This window comes from Nannospalax galili, unplaced genomic scaffold (assembly GCF_000622305.1).
Source record: "Nannospalax galili isolate Female #2095 unplaced genomic scaffold, S.galili_v1.0 scaffold1402, whole genome shotgun sequence".
Classification (NCBI taxonomy): Eukaryota; Metazoa; Chordata; class Mammalia; order Rodentia; family Spalacidae; genus Nannospalax; species Nannospalax galili.
The window spans coordinates 1,310,861-1,337,602 of NW_008348453.1; the positions used below are offsets into that span (position 1 = coordinate 1,310,861).

General features: G+C 46.7%; 1 protein-coding gene across 2 annotated transcripts in view; it reads left to right on the plus strand.

The window, feature by feature from the left end:
* Positions 1–8,127: 8,127 nt before the first annotated feature.
* Positions 8,128–26,742, plus strand: part of Rnf220 (ring finger protein 220) — a 255,652-nt gene continuing 237,037 nt past the window's right edge. The window contains exons 1-2 of one of the 2 annotated variants that reach the window (XM_008845413.2): positions 8,128–8,392; positions 14,714–15,455. In XM_008845413.2, the coding sequence (XP_008843635.1) occupies positions 14,831–15,455 (625 nt within the window). In that variant the 5' untranslated portion in view covers positions 8,128–8,392; positions 14,714–14,830. The remainder of the gene's footprint in view (positions 8,393–14,713; positions 15,456–26,742) is intronic. The other variant, XM_008845412.2, reaches the window with a different exon arrangement.

The window sequence follows — 26,742 nt, forward strand, 5'->3', positions numbered from 1 at the left end:
TAAATAAAAGTCTTTTGAGACAGTGTCTCACTATGTAGCCTTGGCTGACCTGGAACTCTCCATGTAGACCAGGCTGCCCTGGAACTCACAGAGAGTGCTCCTCCTGAGTGCTGGGATTAAAGGCGTGTCTCAAGCCTGGCAGCATCTCAAATTTAAAAACTCTCTTCTTGAGGCCATCCTTAAGAAAATCATTCCCTAGACCTTATTCTTGTAATATTTTCTCCTTCCAATGTTAAAGTCTTATCTCCTTTAACACTACTTAAATCTCACCTTGTTCCAAAGCAATTGGGAGGCTCTCAAACCATGATGGTCTCTCTGGCCTTTGAACCCTTCAGCAGTTTGTATGTGTTGCTCTCTGGATACATTTTATCTGCATTATAAGTGAGTTGGGTCTTATTGAACTTTCCTTGCGATTACGGGCTGACATAGCAAACCCACAGGCTCCAGAGAGCACAAGAAGTACATCTATGCCTTTTGGGGCGGGTACGGTGGGCATCAGCTACTGCTTCCTCCTGGTACTTTGCTCATGAAGTCAGTAAATCCACTTGTTAGATCACTAGATCATCACTAAATCATTTACATCAGCAGTCTTGATTGCTGTGTGTAGCTACTTGAGAAAGTTCCTTATTGATGTCAATCCGGAAAATGGAGTATTCGCTATTTTTGCTGTGAATTTAATTAATTAATTAATTTTATTATTATTTTTTTCTTTTGTTGTCTGCATGTATGTAAACAAACTATGTGTGTGCAATACCCACAAAGATGCCTGGAACTCACTTTGTAGACCAGGGTGGCCTCGAACTCACAGAGATCCACCTGCCTCTGCCTCCTGAGTGCTGGGATCACAGGCGTGTGCCTCCATGCCCGGCTAATTTATTTATTTTTAATCTAAAAAGGGAGGGTGTATAAGTTTGTATGTGGAAGAGATTGCTTTTGAAAGACAATATGAAAAAGCAGGCTTTTTATTTCATTAAAAGGTTTTATTTTTAAGCTTACAAGTTCTCATAAAAAAGTCCAAATTGGTTGAACTTGAAGTTCCCCTCCTCCTTTTTCCTTCTCAGAGTCTTTTTCTAAGCCTACTTCCCTTAAAATGACTTTTATTGATTTTCACTCAATGAGAGTTATTTTTCAGAATGAGGATGGAGGGGTCAGAGAGAGAAATTTACCTTGTGTTACCTGTGGAATAGGTGCACCTCTGGATCCAGTCTGACTTTATTTGTTCTCTTTCCTGTATCCAGAAACCTGCACACTGGGGATCGTTAGGTCCTCTGTGTCTTGGTCGGAGCTTGAGTACAGTATACTAATAGATCAATTTATGTGTTCATTCATTCAGCAAACATTTATTGAGCAGGCATGTCCTAGGCAGTGGCGATACTAAGATGAATAAGACGTAGCCACTGCACTCAGCGACCTCCAGATGCACACGAGACACCAGTCTGGTGGGGGTTCAGGTCAGAGAAGGCTTTGAGAACAAGGTAACTGTATGTCCTCCATCAGAGACTCTTCAGAGAATAAGATCAGCATTGAAAAATAAATGCAAACATCTAATCATTTTAGCCAAAGAAAGCCACTCTTTCACTCATCTGTCTTATTTTGTTGAGTAATATTTCCCCTAGTTTTTTCCCTCTGGTCTTATCCACTCTTCTGTCTGCATTTAGCATTGCCTGAAAAGCTATTTTTCTAAATCCTGATCTGATCATGTCATTCCTGTCTTGAGAAATTTTTCCTAGCTTCTCGTTCATTCGTGGTACATATTTCTCAATCACCTACTATAATGTTTCAGGTGAGTTTTCAGTGTTTGGGATGCCATGATAGGCAAGCAGCCCCTCCCTTCAAGAATCTGAAGAGTCCAGAGCAGGAATGCTTCCTGAAGCCTGACCTCTTATTTAAAAAGCTTATTCTATCAGCTAGCAGCAATCTGTTATACTGGTTTCATGCAAATGAACTAAGATTTCTGCTTTAAGAAGATCAAGTCTACTGGAGGAGTTGGAAAACTTTACCATTCCAACACCATGTGGTAAGTGGGTAGATAAATGTTGAGAAAGGAGGGTTGAGAAGAAGGGCCTTCTGAGCAGGGTAGTTTTCTGGAAGAGGTCATGTCTAAGCAGAGACCTGAGCACTAGTAGAAGTGAACTGGACATTGTACCCAGTTCCCTTATGTGACAAATGAGACTATTAGTCAGTGTTCTCTAGAGGAACAGAACCTGTACAGTGACTGTATATTAAAAGGGATTTATTAGATTGACTTATACAATATGGTCTGAGTAGTCCAACAATGATTGTCTTCACACTAGAAAGGTGGAGACCCAGGCAGCTGCTCAGTCCATGTGACTGGATGCGTCAACAGTCCAATCTGTCATTGAAGGCCGGGAGGATTCCTGGAGAGGTATCAGTCTACATGGGAAAGCTGAAGAAGTTGGATTCTAATATCAAGGAAAGAATGTAGTAACGGCAGTGGCGGAAGCGGCGAGGTAAGTTAACTCACCAGCAAGACGTGAAATCAATGAGGCCAAAAAAACCCAAAGCTTCCCTCTTAGACCTCCTTTTATTTGGCTGCTATCTAAAGGCATGGCTCACTTTTAGGGTGGGTCTTCCCACTTCACATAACCTGATGAAGAAAAATCCCTCACAGTGTGCTCAGTTGCTTATTTCAGTGAATTCCAGATCCAGTTGAGGACCAAAATTAGCCATCCATCACAAGACAACCAAGTCTGCCTTTGTATCCTTTACATATTTGTTTTTCAAATTAAGAACAAGTTTCTCTAGATTATTTAATGTTTTGCATGAACTAAATGAAGGTACTGGCTAGATTTGGTGCATATTTCTAGAATATCACTTTTACCTAATGATTTGATACTTACTAATGCATAACTGTATTTTTTCAAGATAAAAAGATACATAATTTCCAAGTGTAAAATAGATTAGATACAACCTTAGGCAGTAGCACCCGCCATCCTCTTTTTACCAGAACATTTTGAGAGGTACGATCTAAATGCACCAAGAGATCACTCTTCTGTGGTTTTGCATGTGCTTTTCCTTGTCCTCGAGTACTCTTCTCATTTCTATCCTTTGGTAAACTCTATTCTTCAAAGCCCATTTAGAGTGTCATTCCAGGGGCTGGAGAGATGGGTCTGCCTCTGCCTCCCACGTGCTGAGATTAAAGGCATGTGCCATCACTCCCGGATATTATTTTTTATTTTATTTTATTTGTATGAGTATTATGCCTGCACATATATGTGTACCCATGCTATGCAGTGCCCATGGAGGCCAGAAGAGGGCACTGGATTCCCTGGAACTGGAGTTAAGGATGGTTGTTAGCTACCATGTGGGTGCTGGAATTCGAACCAAGGTCTTCTGTAAGAACAGCCAGTGCTCTCAACCACTGAGCCATCTCTCCAGCCCCAGGATCTTTCTTTTATTTTATGTTGTTAGTGACTGGCCCTTGGCAGACACTCAATATGTTTATGGACCATTCCTTATCTTACATCACTTCTGCTCTGACAGACGCAATATTTTTGTGGGGTGTGGTGGTCACACTCCTTCCTGTAATCCCAGTCCTCAGGAGGCTGAGGCAGGAGGATCACAAGTCCTGGGCCAACCTGGGTTACCTAGAAAGAACTTATGTAAAAATAAAAATGACAACAACAACAAAGAAACTAGTCCCCAAACGACAACAAAAACAAGCAAACCAACCCAGCAACATCTCCAGGGACTGACATGCTCTGCATCCATATATTTTGCAAACAACTGAAATGTACTTCCTAAAGTATCCAATCACCATTTTGGTGAGAATTTATCTTTTTCTAAATTTTTATGCACTTGCTTGTTCTCATAAGTAAATTATATCAGCATCATGTGTTCCATAATGACTTACCCTGAAAAATATCAGGGTTATGCTGGGTTGGAATTGGGGATGTCCTTTTTGCCTCCACATCAAATAACCCTGTTCTCTTTTGGTTTTGAGTTCTATGCTTGTTCTCAGTGTGATTGCTCTTACCCTACCTTTTGTTCCTTTTATATACTTTGAAATGAATAGTCAAATTATCAAAGTAGTATATGTGTAATGGAAACAAACAGAAATGTATGAAGTATAAAGCCATGAACTTGGGGAGATAGTTCAGTTGATAAAGTGCCTGTTGCACAAGCATAAGGACCCAAGTTGAATCCTCAGCATCCACATAAAAGGCCTGGTGTCATGATGTTCACCTATAACCCCAGCACTGGCTCAGGTCAGCCAGCCTAGTCTAATCAGCGAGCTCCAGGTCCTAGAGAGAGACTCTGTCTCAAAAACAAGGTGGATGGTTGTCCTTGGGCCTTCATATAGCTACACACACACACACATCACTCATATACACCCAAACACACACTTACATACACATGCAAACATGTGTACACAGAGCCAGTCTTCCCTTCTTTCCTGTTTCCTCAGACATGTACTTAGCCACATCTACTTTCTCATTGTTAGCACTTTACTGTATCACTTCAGGCCTTTGTCTGTTGATGAGTGTGAATACATGTGTATACATAAATACCAAATCATGGTATGCATACTGTTCTTTGACTTACTTTTCTTCCCATGGGACACTGTGTCATAGGCCTCTTTCCATGTCAGTCCATCCAAATCTATCTCATTCTTCTTAACGGCTGCCCCTTTTTAATTTGACAGTCTTAATCATCTGTAAATGGGAAAGCCAAATAATCAAGCTTATTAGAATTGTACCTAAGAAAGAGTAAATCAGCTCTGGGTGAGGACTTGTGGAATTCTCCTAGGAGTAAAATGTGTTAACTTTAGTGCATGGACTTGGTAATGTTTGTTTTGCTTATTTCCTGCCTCATTGTGTTTTGGATATCTGAGGTTGCTGAACATGTGACCTGTGAATTAGTGAGGTATCGCATATTCAATTTTGCATTGTACAATTTTGCTGTGGTTTTGCATTCCAGTTTTTTTTTTTTTTTTGTGAGAGTGTCCTTATACACCATGCTATTCTGCTTTCTAAGCATTTGCATTCCAGTGCAGAACACTGCAGTTGATAGCAGTTAAAAATGTCTGGCTTAACTGGACGTGGTGGCGCAAAATCCCAGCACTTGGGAGGCAGAGGCAGGTGGATGTCTGTGAGTTCAAGGCCAGCCTGGCCTACATAGTGAGTTCCAGGACAGCTGGAGCTACAGGGAGACCCTGTCTCAAAAAGACCAAAAAAAAAAAATCTGGCTTGATGGCTGAGCTGACATAGGGCTTCTTATCCATATTGTCCACTCTTAAGATTATGCCCTGGACTTTTGGTTGAGCTGAAGGAGCCTTTTAATACTGATGAATGTTAAAATGCAAACAACAAAGCTGGGTGTAGTGTCCTAAGCCTGTAATTCCAGAACATGTAGATTGAAGCAAGGAGGATCATGAGTTTGACCAGGCCAGCCTGGGCTACAGTGTGAAAACTTATCTCAATAAACAAAAGCAAACAAACAAACAGAAAAGGACCTACAGACTATTGAGGTATAAATAATAGGATCCTATTTAGGATTTAAAATTTTATTTATTTATTTTTATTTTCTGTGTATGAGTGTTTTGCCCCATGTACATAAGTGCACCCATAACATACAATGTCCGAGGAGGTCAGAAGAGGGTGTCAGATCCCCTGGAACTGGAGTTACTGGTGGTTGTTAGTTGCCATGTGGGTGCTGAGAATGGAACCCGAGTCCTCTACAAGAGGAACCAGTGCTCTTAACTGTTGAGCCATCTCTCCAGCCTAATAATAGAATCCTATTTAGGATTTATACAAGGTTTTTCTTCTGCTGTCATAACCCACGGTAAAATGGCTAGGTCTGGCTGATTCTGCCTTTTAGATATCTCTGTTCCTGTCTCTCCATTGCTACAGCCCCAGTATCTTAGTTTAAGGCCCTCTACTTCTCAATTGTCACCTACAACAGTCTTTTTAATTAGTTTCCTGTCTCTTGTCTTACCTCCATTGTGCCCAACCAGCAACTAGGACTTGTTTTAAAAGAGAAATCCTTCCATGTCAAGCCATCTAAAAGGTTTCTCATCATTTCTAGGATAAAGTCCACTCTCCTTAGCTTAGTATCACAAATCACAAAGCTGGCTGTGATTTGTCACTTCTGCCTATCTCTTGATGCTGAACGCCTCATACTTCAATTTGTAGGGAAATCAAGTAGCTTGTGATTCCTTCAACACACTGCAGGGGAGGACTCAATGATCGCTTGCTAAATTAATGAACAAAATACTTTGTGTTCCTATGGTGGCCAGTCAACCTGCTTTGCCCAGAATGACCCCTGTTCACACTTGTCACCTCAGCATAATTAATAATAGTGCCCCTTTTATGATTGAACTTTTCTCAGACCAATAAATTATATGGTCATCCTCCTAATTATAGCAGTCATCAAATTGATTTCTAACTCTTTCTTTGAGTTCTCTACTAGATGGTAAGTTATGGAGGAACAGGAATTGTGTGTGTGTGTGTGTGTGTGATTTAACCTAAGGCCTTGCACATGCTAGGCATGTTTGTTTAATTTTATATCCTTGTTTATTGGCATTGTTAAGTACTGAGGAGATAATCTTGAATAAAACAAACAGTTCTTGCCCACATGACATTTATAATCCAACAGGAAAGAGCAATCTAAGTGAAAAGAATAGTGTCCAGTATAATATGCTGGTGTGTGAATGGATGACTAAACATGGATAAAGACTCAGAAGTTCCTAAGCAATTTGAATACCATGAATAGAAATAGTTATAAACATAGAATTTTAGGAGATCCTATTAACCACTTACTTAAAGAGTTGCTAATTAAAAATTTTAAATACAAACACCACAGAGAAACTCTACTGTTCATTTGTTTGAGACAGGTTCTCTTTCATAGCCTTGGCGGCTTGGAACTCCCTATGTAAACCAGGCTGGCCTAGAACTTGCAGCAATCCTCCAGCATCTGCTTCCTGAGTGCTGAGATTACAGGTATGAACCCACTGCGCCCAGCTCTGCACATAAACCTAAGCACGAAAAGACACTACCTTAATGCTAAACACGAGGAAAAAGGATGATGAAGTAATAACAGAATGGAACATTGGGTTTCATTCTGGTTTAGACTGGAATCCTACGAGGGTCTTTGCAGGATGGATTATTCTTATATATCCTAGAGGAAGAGAATTTTTTTCCAGATGAGAAATCTGAGGTTTCAGAAACAGAGCCACAAAACAAAGGACTTCTAAAACCAGGATTAGATTTCGGTTGGGCTTTGCTTTCAGAGCTAGGACCACCTGCTCTTAGAGACGACTTGTTAACCATGTTCCTAGAAGCCAATCACAAAACCTTTTCAACATATTGCCAGAATTAATCTAAGGGTTAAATGAAATTATGTAAAGGCATTTATTTAGTCTCATAATGGGGCTCCTAGAGGGTTCTCAAAAATGTTAGTTCTTGGTCCATTTTCCCAACTTACCTTTCTATACTTGACGAATCAAGAAATTTGAAGAGAAATAACTGTATTATAAACATCAAAACACCAGTGAAGATTTTTATTCACAAACCTGGGTGTTAATCTAAAAGTCATAGTTTATTCATATCCATTTATTATTTTATTCTTACAGGCAAAGACCCAAAGAAACGTTCTAAGAACTAAACAGCAGGTAGGATCTTTCTGGAAAAAGGCAGCGTTAATGATGGAGCCGGAGTTTGGTGGTCAGTTAGCAGCCCTGATGTCAATTTAAAAAAATTTACCCATTTTCTCTTGGTCATTTTGGTTCAAGAAAGAATGGAGCACCAAACATTCATTCAGAAACCTGTGATGGGTAAGGAGGAGAGATGTAAACAAAGGGAAAAAATCTCTGTACTTTCTACTGGGGCTGGTCACCTAAGACCACCCAGCCCTTTGGTGAGGGCCGGCAGGTCTGTTCTGCAGGAGTGCCCGGGGTCTGGACTCCATTTCCCAGAGTCCCTTAGTATCCTAATGTATTCAGTGCTCAGAGTGCCTGTATGTGTGTGAGTGTGAGAATGTGTGTGTGTGTGTGTGTGTGTGAGTGTGTATGTGTGTGTGTGTGTGTGTGTGTGTGTGTGTGTGCGCGCGCGCGCGCGCTCGCGTTCGCGTGTGTGCGCCTCCGAGTCCCTGGGAGAGTGGAGGCTCATTCACTGATTAGAGCCAGCGCTGAGAGGCAGCACTGCTCTTCTCTCACACCAACCGAGTCTCTTGATCTGTACATGCAATCCCAGGCAGCTCGCGAGCACAAACCCGGGGCCAGCCGCCTGCTGCTGCTGCTGCCGCTACCGCCGCCGCCGCCGCCGCTGCCTCCGCCGGCTCTGCGCACCCGGGACTTTTCATGCACCACACTCTCCGCCTCCTTCCCTCGGTGTCCTGAAAAGTGCGACCATTCTCCCCAGGAATCTCCACGGCAAGTATAGGGTTCAGAAAGGGGTGTGGTGCGTGTGCGTACACAAGAGGGGTGGGTGCGAGGGCGGCGGGGTTGCTGGGGAACCTGGCTAACTTTCCCGATCCGTCTCCCAGGGATGCGGGTTGCTCCCCATCCACCCGGGCAGAGGCTGGGACTTGCACCCGCCCGTCTTAGATCTAGGTGACCGAGCCTCCAGGCTGTCTGTGCCCGGCGCGCTCCGTGCGCTGCCTCACTCAAACTTTCCGTCTCGAGTTTTCCTTAATGTGTTTTATTTGGGGGGTGCAAAGGGGAGGGACTAGACGTTGGAATTGGACAAGTAGGGAGGGTGAGGGGGATAACCAAAGAAGGGAACGGGACTTCTTTTCTCCATCTTTTAATAAGCTCCATTCCCACTTTGTTTGGGTCGATCGCGAGTATGCCCGCTTGCCTGGCTCCCCAAGCATCCCGCGGTGATTTCCGGCGGGGCCGGGGCTGGATGGTACTCAGTGGGGAACCCCAGGCGACGGGAGGGATAGGAAAGGGGCGATCCGTGGAGAAACGACCCCAGCCGCACTGCACGTTGCCGAGCGGGTGGAGTACCCGAAGGGAGATTCCGGAACCTGGGGGTCCCCAGAGTCTCGGCTTACTTTTTTTCCTGTGGGGGCGGGTGTGAAGGGTGTGGAAGGAGGGCTGTTGGGATAGGGTGGGGTGGGGGGAATCCTCTGTCCGCTGGAAAGCAGGTGCCACCACTATGGCGAACCATTCGAAGTGTAACGGGTAAAGTCCCAGCTCCGCTGGACTAGACTGGCCTTAGAGCAGCCCAATCCGTGCGGGTCTCCTGGGATCTGGGGGCGGGGGGGCGGGTCGGGAACCCCTCTTCCACTGGTTCCAAGGATCAAGGCGGGAGGACGGTCTTGTAAAATAGGGCGCGTTACTCTTTTTGTCCTGTTATTTTAAATCTTCGACCTGCCTTAAACTGAGTAACAATTTCTCTTCTTCCGACTTGAGAACAAAACTTTTCAGCGAGCACGCGGGTCGCTGCAGTCCTGCGGCCACTGCCGCGGCGCTCTACAGCCCGGGCCGAGCTACCTCCTGCGCCCGGGGCCGGACCGGGCCACCGCGCTCCGGAGCCTCCGGCCGCCCTCCGCCCCCAACGCGGGGCTTTTCAGGGCTCGGCCTGGGCGTTTCGCCTTTGTGTTTTGTAAGATAAAGGCTTTTCTTCCAGGGCACAACAAACTTGGGCGGAGAGCTTCCGTATGCCCCCCCCCCGCCCCGGCGAGGCCGCCCACGGTGGTGAGGCCGTCCGAGGGATGCGGGGTTCGTCTGGCTCTCCGGGAACCTCTGCCGGGGCTCAAGGCCCGGGTGACCACGGCCTACGAGGGTGTGCGGGAGCCCCGAGGTGGCGGGATCTCGGGGGTGCTGGAAAGCAGAGGGCATGATCTCTCTTTCCATTAAGAACGCGCTGCTTCCTCCGGGCCGGTCAAGGCCTGGCCTGGGCCCTGAGCTGGACGCACATCGGTGGCTGGGGTGCCTAGGGCCAGGGCCACCCAGATCGGGCGCGGTTCCGTCTGGGTGGCCTGCGTCTCCCCGGGTCTCCAGTCTGCTTCCCTCCCCTGCGCCAGGAGCAAAGGAAAGGAAGCACCGGTGCTCTCCTCCCCACGATGCCCGGCAGCCTCGACTGGCCTCCCGCCTCTTCTGCACTCGGCTGGGGAGGCCAAGGGGAGAGAAAGGAAAAATAAAGAGACAGCAGGGCGGGCAGGGAGGAAGCCGCGAGCAGGGCTGGGGGCAGCCGAGCGGGCAGGGGCCCTGGCCTCGCTCGGCCTCCTCCCGGTGCGTCTCCAGGGCTCTCCCGGCAAAGGGTAAAGCCGCAGAGGAGGAGAGGCAGAAGGAGCGTCGAGGAAAAGCGCGCCGGGCGTTTCCGGTTCGGATCCCTCCGGGCAGCGGACACCCGGCCCCAGTGGCGTGAGTCCTCACCTCGCTTCGGGGCGAGGTGGGGGAAGGCCGAGGGCCTGGCACGCTGCCGCTGGAAACCTACAGGCCCAGCGTGGAGCGAGCCGGGACACACCTGTTCTCGGAGCGCGCGGGTGTTGCGGCCCCGAGGCCGCTGCGCGATCCGCAGAGCCTAACCTGCTGCTCCCCATGCCGGCGGTCTATGCTGCGCCCCTGCCCTGCGGCTCCGCACCCGCCCGCCTTTGCAGAAGAGCGGAGCGGAGGAGTCGGTGGCTGCCCACCGAAGGGGCGCGCGGACACCCGCAGCCCGGTGACCCCGGGCGGGGCGGCTCAGGGCTCCAGGTCCTTGGACTTTGGTCGAAGGCAGGCGGCTTCCAGCACCAACCCGAGGCCCTGCGTGGTGCCGACCCTTCCCCTCCGGCTAGTGGTTCCTCCGGGCCTGGAGCATGGGTTCCCCAAAGTTAAACTGTTCCGAGTGGAGGTTGTTGAGATCTAAAGTATTCCTCGCACAAAGGCAACCGAGAGCGGGAGAGATCAGGCCACCGAGAGGTGGGCTTGGTTTAGCCTCGCCTCAGGTTTATATAGGTTTCGCCTTCTCTTGTGCCCCGTTTTCCCTGAGTTTTTGACCCCCCACTCCCTGTTGAGACGCTTCTTGGCGGAATCCTGCACCGGCACGCACGCTCAGCATCCCGGTTGCCGCGTGCTCTCTGATCTGCCCGGATGAGGCGGATTCGCACCGGATGTCCACCCAGGACCTGGGTTTTAGGTTCGAATGTGCGACAGATGTCCGGCCGAGTCTGAACTGCAGGCGTCAGCCCTGGCCTGGGAGCAGTGCTGGCTTGTGCTCCCTGAGTCCTCGCATATGGCGGTAAAATTTCTATTAGGGCGGTGTTTCCAGATACCCGCTGGGCATTTAGTGTGCGGGAATTCTCTTCTCAAGTCTGTGAACTTTTAAAAAAAAAATTCATTCCTCCATTCTTCACAGAACCCCCCGCCCCCCGCTATTCTGGCCTCATTTCCCATTGTTCTTTGCTTTTTAAGTTGCCTGTTAATTTTTTAAAAGTTTATTTATGCAAAGGAAAAATATCGTTTAATTTGTTCTATTATTTTAAGTCATGGCTTTTGGAAACAGTTCAGAGACCACAAAAATGTCACCTGTTGTAATAAGCAGAGAGCGTTGTGTGTGCATTTTAATTGCCAGCAGAGTCGTAGTTTGGGCTCGGCTCTGAGAAAGAGCTTGCTTTGTGGCAGTCGTTTAATGCAAGTGGGTTTGGCTCTCTACAGTCAGCAGCGGCAGCAACACGCTTCCTTCCACACTACCTTCCTGGGAGCGGGTGAAGAGGCGGCGACCTCAGACAAGGGTGGGAGATAGCTCACTTTCTGGGACTTTCTCTTTGGCTTTCGGTTTTTCTGTGCGGAAAGTGGCTAGTTTACCCTGGAGAGCGCCGACCGCTACGCAACAGTCCAGCTTCTGATAATTTAGCGTTCCAAAAGCCGGCTTCTTCATTTGTCTTGGTCCTGGCATGTTTAACCACGCAATTAGTAACCTCACTAATTATTCAGTTAGCTGACGTTTTGTAATCACTTTAAACCACGGTCGGGTGTATGATTTAAGAAACAAACTCCTCTCTCTCTCTCTCTCTCTCTCTCTCTCTCTCTCTCTCTCAGAACTGAACCAAACCCATCACGTCAAGGGTTTGAAATTTTAAAAACTCAATATTTGTTGGTCCCTCTGTCCAACCTCACTGCCTGCCGGACAATTTATTTAGCTGCGTGGATTGATCCCTCCTCCTTGTTTAGTTAATTCAACAAAGACTTTTTGCAATCTGTTTGGAGTTTGTCTGATGCCGTGGAAAAGTAGCTGATGATTTATTTGGTTGCTTTTCGATTTCTGTCTTCAGCCCTTCTTTCTCCTCCTTTCAGCGGGGATGTCAGCTGTTATTACTTCCTATTGATCCCTTTGCAAAGTGAGAAGTGAACTAAAATTAATGTCAATTCCACTGCTCAGATCAATAGCCGGAGTTATTTTAATCTGGATTTGCACGAAGTGCTAAATTAAAAAAAATCAGCATAGAGGCAGAAAAGTAACAGTTACTTACCTTCCCTTTACCCGGTTCTTTACAGTCACCCAAATGCTCCATCAAGCTGATTATCTTGCAATCCATATTTTTTTAATTAAGAGGGTCAGTTAGTTTTCTTATTTTGGGTTCTGTGTTTAAACCCATGACATTTTGACATTGGGAGTGTATTAACTATAGATTTTCATAATGACTGTGGTCTGCTGAAGTCTCATCTATACAAGTTGTTAATGTGAGGAGGGGGAAGAAAGAAAAGAAAAAAACGCTCCTCCTCCCCCACAGAGACCAACGCCCACACGGTAGAGTAAAAGAGATGTGGCCTGGAAAAATATGGTTGATTTATTTTCAGTATAATGAAGTTTTCAAATGAATAAGCAGGTTTGAGTGATTCACCGTGTTCTGTTGGAGTGTCCGGTGCTGTCGGCAGATCACTAATTTATGAAACTCATTTAACATAATTAGGTGATCTAGGAAGTAAAGATAGAAAGTGAATGGGGGGGAGTTATTTTGGGGAAGAGACTTTCCTTTCCTCATCCCAGGGTATGATGTCTGTCCTTTCCTCTAGCTAGCCTCGTGTACTGTGGTTTGACAGACACCTAGCTATTCATTTTTCTTGTGAAGAGCTGCTTAGAACTCTTGGAACAGCCCTGGACTCACTTTCAGAGCATCCATGTTGTGAGACCATTGATCTGACTTGAAAACAGCCAAGAACAGGATTCCCAGACTTGTCAGGCTAACTGGATGTCCTTGGCAGATCATTCCCTGCACTGCTATAACTTGACAGGAAAGTTATTTAAAATTTGGAAGAGAGAAAAATCCGTTAATGTGAGATACATAATCTGGTAATTTAGCAATGATGTCTATAAGGAAAGATGCCAAATGAGGAAGCAGTCTGATGGTGTCCACTCATCTTCCCAATTAATAACAGCCACTGGCACAGGTCTGGTACAGGATGGGAGAAGGAAATACTCTCCCTGCACTGCATTAAACGGGGAGGATTCATCTGCAGTTCTCTATTTGAGGGAATACCAAAGAGTCCATTATAGGGTGGACTTTCTAAAGGGAGGGGGGCACTTTTATTTCTGATAAAACTCTCAATTTAAAGGTTATAATTTGTAACAGATGGTAGTTTGAATCATACTTTAAGTTTCACTCAGTTTCTACTGAGAGTGTAGATTTGAAGCTGGCAAGTCCTGCTATTCATCTTACATTATCCTATCTTTTGATCCATAGCTCTCCTCCCCAAACTCCGACTCAATATATCAGAAATGGAATCAGTGGCTATGAAAACGTACAACCTAAATTTATAAGAATAGCTGGAAAGAGTCTCTCTGAACTCCAGTTTGTTCTGGGGACCTTTATTGGACATCAGCTCTGCCTGGGCCAATATGCAGAACAAAATAAGTCGGAAATTTTGTTATCATTTTGCTCTAAATGTTAATGGCAAATCCAAGGCAGTTTACAAATCTACTTAAGAGTGAGTGCATTAGTAACTGAAATTATCAGTTCGTTCTTTGCTGCCCCTGGAAGACAGACATTTCTAGAGAGCATATGCCAAAGGCACCCATTATGTTTTTAAATATTGTCAGAGGTACCACGCATCTTATTGATGAAGGTTCTGTTCTTTCTCAGAAAAGAGAAGTAGGAAGCTGATATGATTACATGGATGTGCATTAAAAATAACGTAGCTGCCATTTGTTCATGGGACCCTTCTTTCTGGAAAGAGACAATACATGAAGATATATGTGTATGTATTTGCAAATGCGTGTGACCTAGCCACATGTACAATTTGTACCAACTAATACGGGCAGATGTTTGTGGTCTAGATGTGTGTGATACAGGGCTTTTTAAGTACAGAGATGAAGAGATGCACAAATATGGAGAATCAAATAGGTAGAGAGCCTGGACTCTGAACCTCAGGCCTGCCCATTGGTAGTGTTCGCAGGTGGAAGCCCTTTAAAATATAGACCCCATCTAATCTACTGGGTGACTTGGCCCTCCAAAGCTCATTTGCTCAGGGAATATTGTATTTGGAGGTTTTATGATTTTTTTTCTTTGCTGGGCTCAGGCGCATTTCACCCGGAACGTGTAGGGACCAAAGTCAGCTACGCGTACATCACAGTAAGTTGTCTATTGATTTTCCTGAATGAAAATGGTCTGCTGCTGCTGCCCACTGGCTCCTAAAGCCTGTGGTGTCTCTTGCCCGAGCATCTGTAAGCCAGAAGGATGGTGTTTCAACCACTTGGGGTTTCCCTTTTTTACCTCCCCCTGACTTTCCTCCCCGCCTCTTTTTTTCTCTTTGCTGTTTCTGCAGGTCTTCGAAGGGCATGATTCCCCAGTAATAATCCCCGCCCTGATTCAAGGTGCAGGTTGGCCTCCCTCCCAGGGAAGACTGCTTCTTGTGTGACACCGGCCATTGAAAGAGACTCCAATGGACTTACACCGGGCAGCCTTCAAGATGGAGAACTCATCCTACCTTCCCAACCCTCTGGCATCCCCAGCGCTGATGGTCCTGGCATCCACGGCTGAGGCCAGCAGGGATTCCTCCATCCCTTGTCAGCAGCCACGACCCTTTGGTGTACCTGTCTCAGTAGACAAGGACGTGCATATTCCATTCACCAATGGCTCCTACACTTTTGCCTCTATGTACCATCGGCAAGGTGGGGTGCCAGGCACTTTTGCCAATCGTGATTTTCCCCCTTCCTTACTACACCTCCACCCTCAGTTTGCTCCCCCAAATCTAGATTGCACCCCCATCAGTATGCTGAATCATAGTGGTGTGGGGGCCTTCCGTCCCTTTGCTTCTACTGAGGACCGGGAGAGCTATCAGTCAGCCTTTACTCCGGCCAAGAGACTCAAGAACTGCCATGACACAGAGTCTCCCCACCTGCGCTTCTCAGATGCAGATGGCAAAGAATATGACTTCGGGACACAGCTGCCATCCAGCTCCCCCGGTTCACTTAAGGTTGATGACACTGGGAAGAAAATCTTTGCTGTGTCTGGCCTCATCTCTGACCGGGAAGCCTCCTCGAGCCCAGAGGACCGGAACGACAGATGTAAGTACTTTGGTTGGAGCCTTTGCTCACCTCCAGTAAGCCCTGCCTTGCAGTAGTGTTCAACAGGTCTGAGGTACTGTGCACACTCTTAGCGGTGGGAAGGGCCCACTGCATCTCTTGTGATAGCTGTGGTTGGCTGATGCTTACTTGTCTCTAGCTCTTATAGGAAATGTTTTTCTAAAGGTAGCCAGGGGCAAGTTGGTCTTGGTCTTGGGCACAGTTGACTTCTCCACTGGGGACTGTGGAGGGAAGAGGGTACCAAAGACACCCTGGAGTGGAGGTCATTTCATTAGAAAGCGTTCCTAGGGAATTGGAAGGCCTGAAGAAACTTGTCCACTCGCCTTTCTTTGCTGTCTTCATACAGTTCCCTGATGACAGTATTCTTTTTCAGTTTTTTCCCTTGTACCACACAGCCCGCAGACTCCACACGATTTTATTTTCACAACTCTTAGCCCTTGTCTTGCCTCCATCAGGTTATTTTTCATAGGACAAAGGTGTCGTCAGTCACCATAAACCATTTCAAACAGCTGTGTTTTCCTTGAGATCACAAGGCTGGAAAGCCAGCTTCTCTGGGGATTTGACAGGTTTGCTGGATGCTTATCCTGGAGCTAGGTTTTAGGACTAGACATGGCTGACTTGAGTGACTGCCCCATAGTTGATATTCACAACTGTTCTTAATTTCTGCTTATGAGCTGGCTTTTCTCATGTTCTCCAAGTGTCTTGGTGGGTCCCGGCACTATTCGTTCAGCATTGGAACTTGCCCTTTCTTTGGAACTTGCAGACTAGAATGGCTGAACTCTGCAATCTTCAGCTGTGAGCTAATCAGGAAATAATTGTGTTCTGAAGCTTTGGGGCTGTGGGTAGACAGAGCAGTTTTCTTCAAGCCTGGTGAGAATTTATGAACTGAGGGTGTTTTTCCATCCAACCTTTTGTTCTAAGATTTGCTCCATTTTATTTTCTTAAGAAAACTACATCTGAGGCTTGCTTTCCTCTCTTTATTTTTTGTGCTCTGGCCCTCTCTATAACCACCAACAGGAGCACCATTTTTTTTTCTCTTCTCTTTATGACGCCGAGGAGAGTAATAGAGACATTGCAGCTCTCTCCCCTGTCGGCACTGCTTCCTCAGGCTGTCTCCTTGAATTAGGCACTGTGTTAACTTTCCTGTGCTAAAAGGCATCTGCCTAAACCCAGCGTACCTTTTCAATAAAAGTCATCATAAAATCAACCTGCCTTGTAAATCCATCGCTCTTTGGTTTTGAAATATGTTGCCAGTGTGTCTTTTATGTCAGTGTCTGTAAGCCAGAGATCTCCCTCCTTCAGGGAGAAGCCTGCTACATGTCAGCACAACCACTGAGTGGCTTGGGCACTTGGGCTGTCACCTTTTCACTTTCTGTTGACTCCCCTGTGTTATAATCCTGCTTCTTGGGTGTACCTGCTGGACAGGTGTTTGGCCTTGTGTTGGTCTGGGTTTCTTGTGTGTGTGTGTGTGTATGTATGTGTGTGTTTTGTTTTAGTTTCATTTGTTGAATGATGAAGGCTCTCTGTACACTGACCTGTGTTAAAACTGCTCTGGATTAGGGCGTGACCATCTTTTTCCCCTTTTTTCCTGCAAGTACAAGTTGAAAATGAAATCCTCTCACAGCCAGTAGGCTACAAAGTAACACTGGAGATCAAGATTCCTTTCTTTTCACATCACACATCCAGCTTGTCTCTATTTTGCTATCATTTTAGCCCAAACCTGTGTCAGACTCCCAGAGCAGGCGGAAGCTTGTTAGTCAAGTCAGAACCCATAGATGTGGCTATCCATTCCCCTCTGAGTGTCAAAGCCATAACTCTTCTGTTTGCCTGGTTTGCATTGTGTGGTGGTGCCATCCCCCATGGAGATGGATCCCTCACACAGGAGTACGCCTGGGTGGAGAAAAATTAAATGAGTCTGTCTCCCAAAGTGAAATGGAATTCTGACCTTGAAATTAATGGGATTCTGATCAGAAGGGTGGGGAAACTTCTTTATTTCAAATTGTCATGTTCTATAAATTGGAATCCTTTTCCCTTTTGTTTAAAATATCCTTCCTTTATTGAGTACTTCGTCTTCTTCTTTTTCCTGTACACAGACATCAAGCTTATAGGAGGGCCTGGGAGTAGAGGATGCTTGCACACACCCAGGCTATTAGAGTTGCATTTATGACTAATCTTTAACCAGAAACAAAGGCACCAAGTGAAGAGGAGACTGTCACTTTGTGGTGGCCCTGGGTTTGTGCTCCCTTCTCCTTCCTTACCTTAGGTAGTGAAATGGCCTTTGCAGGGTTGGACTAACAACATCTGTGCTTTTGATTTTGAGTTTTTGGAAGGCAGGAGAAACATGATCTGCAAAGAAGGTTTGAAGAGCTCCATGACAAAGTCCGTAGCAGCTTTCTTGGCTCCTGTCACATGCCGATGTGTGTCAGAATATTTATGGTCTGTTTTATGTAAATACATATTTAAGGGCCGTTAGAAGGCCTGATTATCCCCACTAGATGCCTTTTGGGTCCTCCCCACAGAACCGTTTTGAAATAAGTAATATTTCTCAGGTAATCGAGTGACAGTATACAAGACTGCTTCCAAAGGGAGAGAGAGCTCAGGGGCAGATGGGGCTGCAGTGGGGGTGGGGAGAAGCAGAGAGAGGCGAGCAAGTGTTCAGGAGAGCCAAAGCAGGGGACACAAAACCCACATAGCCAAATTGAGCCATGTATATTTTAGGCTTTTCAATGATTAAAATTTAAAATTAATTTCTGATATGGTTGACTCGTTTGTCAGTTCTCTTCAGACAAATAAGTTTTTCATAAAATGTACAAAATGTTTAATTAAATATAACAACACTCTTAAGTAAGCATTTAACATTATAGTATGTATAGTCTGTTGATAGGTGGGTGGGTGGGGGACCATGCGGGTGTGTCCCTTAACTCTGGGTAGAAGTTTCCTGACTGAATTTTAGGTTGTTGAAAATCAGTTTTATAATGGAAACACTGACAGTTTTTACTGTGGCAGCCACCCCCTGCTCACACACTGCACCCATATGCAGATATGTCCACAGGCCTTTGAAAGAGAGGCCTGCAGACATGGTGTAATGCACACGTGTTCGCTCCTTAACTCTGGGTGCTGATAAGCAGGATTTCTTTTGTGATTAAATGTGCTTAAAAAAAAAAAAAAGAGACACAAGTATAGCTATCTGGGTAAAGTGTCCTCTTTCCTGGTAGATGATTCCAGTTTGCTTGCCTGCCCACCCACCTGGCGTCACAGGTTACCTGGTGGTAGGTATGGTGCTCTGTGGGACAAGGCAGCCTTTGCTCTGCAAGACTGATTTGTTTGCCCTGGAAAATGGGAGAAGTGTTTTGTGAGAAGCTGTTCATGGAGGATACATAATTCCCCCAGGAAGGGGACTGAGGTAACTCTGTTTATTGTCACTCTCTGAACCAGTCCCCAAGGCTCCTTGTCCAGGGAAATGATGCTAAAATTTATGGGCCAATTACGAGTAGCCCATGTTGTGTCTTACATATGAAGTGTCTATAGATATGTTTCCCAGGGCCTTTAAAATAAACATTCCTCATTAAGGAAGCTTTATAATAAAAGGGAAGGTAAGTCCTGCATGCTGCCTGGTGCTAAAATCCACACATCTATTACTCTCAGTCCTCTGGCTCCTGTCATGTGCATCTCCTGTTTTTTTTTTTTTTTTTTTTTTTTTTTTTTTTTTTTTTTTTTTTTGTCATCTCTGTGGCCATCCTGTCTGGCTGACACAGGCTTTGGCAGTCTGCTTATCTAACCCCAAATTGGAGCCGGTTAGCACGCATGCTCACCCTAGGCCTGAGAGAGCTCTGAACCAATGTAGAGCTAGCTGTGACTGGCCCTGCCATCTGGCTCACCACAGGAATGGGCACTGGGCACTGACTGTCAGTGGCTTTGCTTGGTCCTTTTCCCTTGGCTGTGCCCTGTGGTCAGGCCCTTTGACAGGGAGGCAGGAAACCTGAGATCTCCCATCTACTCTTAGATGTTTTGCTTGGTGCTCATCTTTGATGTATTTGAAAAGTCATCCTCAGGTCCCCAAAGCCCTGATTGGAAATGGTGTTTTGCACTCTGAGATGTGTCTATATACAAGCATGTGTCACTGAAGATATTATGTCCTAAGAATCAGCTTAGTCCACTTAGGCCAACTGCAGCCTAGACTGAAGGTCAGCTGACACCATGGGAGTGACTTGAGGGGCTTACTTTCCAAGGGCTCTGGGTTTGGGGTGGACAGTGACATTAGTCTGGACCGGGGAGAAGGGGGTGGTTCCCAGGCTCCACCTCTGGAGTGCAGCTGGAGCAGATGATCAGTGTGAAGGGTCAGCCAATGACCAGAAAGAAGGGTCAGAGGGTTGCCTGGGCCCTGGCTGCCCAGGTCCTGACTGCTCAGATCTAGCCGGATGCGCTCAGCTGCTCCCGGCCCTCCCGCAGCTTTTTCCTCCTCCCCCTGTCCCACGGGGCAAGAAACTCGTGTGATGTGTGTGGCTGTTGCCGGTTGTTCACTCCCAACACAGTCACGGATACTCCTTTTCATGCTGCTGGGTTTAATTGTCTTGTTGGGATAAAGAAATGTTTGCACAGCTAAAGTGGGGCCGGGCTGGACCAGGGCGGTCCCCGATGGCTGCAGAGCCATCTGGCCCAGTTTGGCTCGCTGGAGCGCGCTTGCCCGGCGGCTGGGCTCTGGCGGCCGCTCTTCCCGAGCCTTCGCCCGCTCGGCCGGAATGCCTAGCCACCCGGCGGAGAAGCGGCCCGCTGGCCTCCCTCCTCGAAGAGCCTTTCCTTGTCAATTGTCATGCAGAAGCTATCGGCCACCGTTTCCCGGGCCGCCCGCCCCGCGTCGCCCCGCGTCGCACGCGCCAGGTGGCTGGTAATTGATGGAGGGGGAGGGCGCGCGGGACGCAGCCTGGGCAGAGCGCACCAGGACCCCGGCGGGGCCCGCCGTCGCTCTGCGGATCTACAGGCTGCGGGACAAGTCTGCGCTGCCCCGAGGGTGCGGGGAAGGTCCGCCGCGCCCCCCGCCCTCCCCTCCCCGTTCCTACGTCCCGGAGTCTCACTGAGAACCCCGTCAGGGTCGGGGGCGGACAGGATGTCCGAGGGACAGCGACCCCGCGGGAGGTGCACGCCGGACCCCACGCGGGGTGGCCTCAGGGAGGGAGGGGCAAGAGGGACTGGGCGGGGGAGAAGGGCGTGGGGACCAGAGGGGGACGTGTGTGCGCGCGCATCTGGACCTGGCTTTCTCCTGGGCACCAGGACTTTGGAGGCTGCTCTTTTGCAGTACCCCTCCTGGAACACCGCCCCCCGCCCCGCAGCTTTTCAAATTCGTAAAATATTCCCGGGATGTTTCCCACGTCTGGGCTTGGTGAGTCGCAGAATTGCTGGCTTTTCGGGTGAGGCGAGTTGCTGTTGCCTCTGACTGTGGAAGGGTCGCAGCCAGCACAGCGGGACTCACTTATAGTAAAGGCAACTTCTGGAACTCTTCCCATGGGAAGTTTTCCCGGACTGCCTTCCGGTCAGTGGCCCCAGGTTGATTATTTGATGCCTCCCCCCTTTTTGTTTAAAAACCACTCCCCAATTGAATCCAAATAAAAGTTGTTCTCCTTCCTTACTCTCTATCCTCATTAGGTAGGGAAAAGAGAACTGAAAAATAAAAGTACACACACACACACACACACACACACACAAAAAAAAGTATATACATTTCTTATTTTTAACCCTTATTAACTACTTCCATCTGGTTAACAAATATTAGCACACATTAAAGTATATTCTTTGTAAACACTTGGGATTTGAAGTGACAGTGTATTCAATTGAGTTATATTTTTTAATGTCTTCTTGTTTTTTAACCTGTTGACCACATGTATCTGGATAATAAATATCAGAGCCCACTTTGCAACTGCTCTTTATGAACACTTGAGATTTGGAGTGATGGTACATTTTGTTGTAAAATCCATATGATTTTAACACCAAAGTAACATTTTTTGGACTTGACTAGTCCAACACTTTTGCGGTCTTCCTCTTCACCATTTTTAGCCATCTTAATTAAAGATCAGCTGCAAACTTAAGAATAATTTATTGCTATGTAGCAGCCAACACACCTGACACATTTTAAAAGTATCATTTCAGTTGTGCATTTGTGGTTGAACTGAATATATTTTTACCTTCAAAGTGCATACTATAGGATAGGGGGTATGTCAATATTTCTTTCTTTGGAGCAAGGAGGAAAATTTCTTCAAAAAGAACAGTTTCTTAGGTCTTTTCCAGGCAGGACCATGAGTGTAGGTCTAGGGGAACCTAGGGTGTAATAGGAATGGGCACCCCCGGCAGCTGCTAGATAGCCAGCATGGGGTTCCCTCTTATTCCAGCCCTACCCGATGGATTAGACTCTTACTATCTTAATCACATTTAGTTTTTAATATATATGTATGTATTTCTTGAATTGGTGCCAAGCACATCAAAGGGCTCAGTAAGTTTTAGTTGAGGGTTCAAAACGTGGATGGTGGTAGTTATGATCCGGACTTTGAAGTTTCCGCCACCTTACCGCTCTTGCACAGTAGGACTGTGCTAATTCCAAAGGTATGAAGGTTCAAGGCAAGACAGGAAGAATGTGCTTAGGCCTTGAGTTTGATGACCACAAAAGTGGGGGATTCTTTCAAAAGATAGGCAACATTTCCTTTCTCAAATATAGAATTATTTTTCTGATTACTCAAGGGGTACTAAACAGCTTTCATCACTTAAAAATAATATAAAATTTGCTTTTTTCTCCTAACCTTCTAGGAACCCCAAGAGTGGAGTCTCTCCCTTTTCCAAATGTCGAGCCCATAAATACAGACCTGCCTTGGGTGTATGTTTTAGAACAAAGTTTCTGTCTAGATCCTGGTTGAAGCTGGAAGAAGTTCAGTGATACCAGGGCTTTGTAGACACATGGAACCATCTGGCAGATCAGATACTTCATCGTCAGTTTGCTTCGTGGACTCTGTTCTGATGGCAGATGACCTGGAGGAAATGAAAGTTGTATTTTTAAGGGGAGACACAGAACTCACCCAGTACATTCGCTCTAGCAGACCCAGAGCTTTAGCAAAGTCTGGAGCTGAGAGGGGAAGATGGCACCTTGTGACACAGTCTCAGGAGAAATCAAGCCCAATAAGCCTGGCGTGGCTCACCGGATGAGAGTTGTCTTTTCCCACTGAAATCCATTTGAGGCTGAGACTTATAGCTTTGCATCCATCTCACAGCAGCAAAGACAAAGCTCTTGGGGGAGGAGGCAAGGGCAGCCCAGGAAAGGCCTGTACTTTATTTTCAGGTATATGATTCACATTTAAGTGCCAGCTAACCCTATATTGTTCTCATTTGACCTTGCGTTTTTGGAGTGTGATTTAAACCAAGTCAGGGCAGCCTAGCATAATAAATACCTGTTAGTGGAATAAAAGCTGTGTGGGCCCCTTTGAGCTTCAACTTGAATGTGTTTCACATCAAAGGTGGAGAGGCAATAGAACAGAGCAGTAATGAGCCTTTAGCTTACTTGTTGTGCAAATTACTTAACATGTCCAGGTCTTAGTATTCCTACCTGTAAAACGGGAATCACATAACCTACAAAGTTGCTGTGAAGGACTAAATGATCATAAATATATAGATAATGTTTAGAACAGCTCCTCACATACACTGAGTGCTCAGTACATAATGGCTCTTATTATTTCCAGGACAATGTGCTGCTTAGACATTCTGATGTAGCCAAACACAGGGTCATTAACAGCCAGCATGGGCGGAGGACCCTACACACTCATGCCTTATGGCAATGAGCAAAGAGGGAGGGAGAGAGGCTGGCAAGCCCTTTTCTGTGATGGCCAGCTGCTTTGCCTCCCTTCATTACCATCCAGCAGCAAGATTAGCCCTGGGTTTATTTAGAAGCAAGTTAATATTAGAGTTAGAGAAACAAATGTCCAGGTCTAGGAGGGACCTGCGTAGGTTAGAGATGCAGGTAGTGGCCCGAGTCAGAGAACCCTGATCTTATTCTAGACTTTGGTATTGTCAGACGTGTTTGATGGAAATGGCTTATTAGAATCTGTGAGGGATGGAGGCTTGGGCCATGCCAAATGAGATTCCATTTAGTGGTATTTGACTAGTATTAGAATGCAAAATCCCAGAGTTCTAGTATGTCCTTAGATTTTTAACTTATACAGACATTTTTACCCTCTTGCCTATGTGAGACAAATCTGTGAACCTTCCCCCATCTGTGTGTGTCACAGTCCCACAGCATGATGGATTGTCTGTGCTTGGGGGAGGCTTAGGATGGGGCTTGGAGGGGCCTTGCAGGTCAGGAGAGAAATACAGCAGCCAGGCTGTGGTGGTGGTGGGGCAGCTGGGGAGGAATTAGTGGGGGAAGGGAGGGCAGGGCTAGGCAGGGACAAGTCTCCTATGCATGAGGTGTCTGTGTTCATTCTCTTAGGAGTAAAAGAGGGCGGTCCCTTACCCCAAGCTACAAATAAAGTCAGTATTTCACTTTGTTGAAAGCCAGTTCCATGGGCTGGGGATACCAGAGAATGACTCGGTGGGAGAAATGGGGAACAGGCAATGGGGAACAGTTTGAGGACCTCGTGTTTAAGTCTGCATTTCAAGAGCGTGACATATGTTTGGAAGGTGTCGTGTTCACATAAGTATGTAGCAGAAACAACTATCAGAGGCCAGTGATCAGCTGTCTCCATCAGCTCCTCATGGCTTTCTTTAAGGAAGGGGTTCAGCTCCCTTTTGGGCCATAGTATCACCTCAGATCAAGGAACACCCAATTCTACTGTCTCCCTATCATCAGTCCCCCCCCCACCCCCCACGTAGACACAGAGGTGCATGGGCGGTTAGGAAATGCCGAACTCTCCTGTTTTAATTATTTTTTGAAAAAAGGATGTACTCTGTAGCCCAGGATAACCTGAAAATCACCATGTTGCCCAGACTAGTCTGGAACTTTCTGTATAGCCTAGGCTGGCCTGTAATTTATGATAATTCTCCTGCCTCAGCCTCCACTGTACTGGGATTACAGCATACCCCCACATCCTGCTCATACTCAGCTTTTGATGAAGGGGGGAATTCTGAGAGTGAAGTTCAAATGCCAGAATGTTAAGAAGAAATGGTAGGAGAGGAAAGAGGGGAGTCTAGGTGGCTTCAGAAGTGAGGGCACTGGCACAGGCTGGGGGAAGGAGTCGGCAGGGCTGCAGTTAGGGCCTAGGCCTTAGCTTCCTTCCTGAGCAGTAAAATTAAAAAAAAAAAATCCTTAGAACAACAAAAGTCTGGACGCATGGGCTTCCTTCCTGACAGGCCAACCTGGTGGGGCTTCATTCACCCTGAGCAGCAGTCAAGGCTGATTTACAGGGGGCGGGGTGGGGGGGAGACCCAGACGTGGGATTAACCCTTTCTTGACTACAGGGATGTTTCAGTGCTAATGCTGCCTTCCTGTAACTTCCCACAGTGGTGTGGGTAGTTGTACTGAAATCTCCTCCTACAGAGAGTGCTTGCTGCCCAGCTGCTAAGTACAGTGTTCATGAAAGGGCTCAGTTCAGGAGAAGCTGAGTAACTTGAAGGAGACCTTCTTGGTAAGCCTTGGACAGGGCTGGTATTGTGGCTCATGGCCAGCACAGCTCTCGGGCTCTTGGTGATGTCATATTGACTTTGGAGCATCACACCCTTTTCGATCACTGGAAGTGCTTTCTGGAGTCTGCACCAGGGTGGTCCTGGGAGCCCAGTTCTGTTGTTTTAAGACACTGGTGCCTCAGAGAGCATGGTACCACTTCCTCTTGGCTGCTTGGTGTTGGTGGCAGATAAAACAATGGCGGAGCAGATTACCAGTAGCGAGTGGGATACAGTCATTAATCCATTTCATCGCTCAGCCCAGGTACCTGCATTCTTCTCAACATCAGGCTCCATGCTGGGGAGGGAATGATGGGCAAGACAGATGGTTGCCTGTGCCTTGCTGAAACTTAAAAGTTCAGTTGGCACCTGCAGGGAGGTGTGAAAAGTGCTATCACTGAAGAACTCTAAAATGCCACGGTATTGGAAGTAGGAGGATCTGATTTTGTTTGAGTGTCAAGGACAGCTTTCTGGAGCAAGGAGCCTTTTAACCTGATATCTGAAAATCAAGATGCTATTTAATCAAAGCAGCTAGGTAGAACAGTTTGCTTTTTTGGACAAAGTATCACATCTGAGAGTGGAAGAACTCCAGAGCTAGCACGTGTTGCTCCCCCCCCCCCCCCCCCCGTCACCAAAATGGAGAGGAGCATTTTCCCCTGCCAGGATCTGAGCTGTGACCTCTGAGAGCAACAGCACCTCATCCAGGCTTTCTTAACAGGTCCATTCGGTGCTTGTGTGGTTCTGAGGCCCAACATCAGAGAGGGTCCTGCTTTTAAAGTAGCTTTCTAAAGATCACTATAAAACAGTTCCTGATGACATATGACATGTATCTTAACATCAGAAGACCCAGGAGCACCCAGAGCCATGCTTGGCATAGAATCAATACTCGGGAACTATTTGCCTAAAGAAGGGAAGATTACCCTGCTGGTGTTTAGTGAGGTGGACAGGGTCCTTATCTTTTTACTGAAGTTCATGATCATGCCTATACTTTGCACTCTACAGAGATGTGTCAGGTGTCATGACCTAAAGTGCTCGCTTGGCCTTTACTAAGCCTCTCAAGCACCCAGATTTCTGACACAGTTTCCTGGCAAAGTCTCCTATAGAAGATGCAGTGCTCAGACTTGACCATTCATGGGGTAGGTAAAGCATGTAGTGCCAAGAGTATTGAAGAAGGGAAAAAGCAAGCAAGCAAAGCAACCTGCTGTTCAGTCTGGCCCAGGCAGGGCACGAAAAGCAGCTCCCTCCAGCAGGGCCTCAGCTGCTGTGGTTTCCCTTCCTCGCCTCTTATCTTCATCATCTGTGTTCCCTGCATATCCTGTACATCTGTGTGCAGAGTGATCTGCCCAGTGCTGTCTGCAGAGAATCAGAGAAGTAGGTGATCACACTTCCTCTTCTCAAGGGCCCCATGGTCAAGGTGAGTTATGAGGGTGTGCACGTGAAAGAGTGATCTTCCAAACTAACAGGCGCCAAGAGCTTGAGGACTTCAGGAGAGTGAGTCAGCACCAAGACTGGTTTTCCCACATAGGCCCTAAGAACTACTTCAGCTCACCTGTGTGGAGGAAGTAGGAAGGGGTAGTAGGCTCAGGACTGGTGGAGACTGTCATCCATACTGTAATTCCCAGCCCACACTGTACCTGCT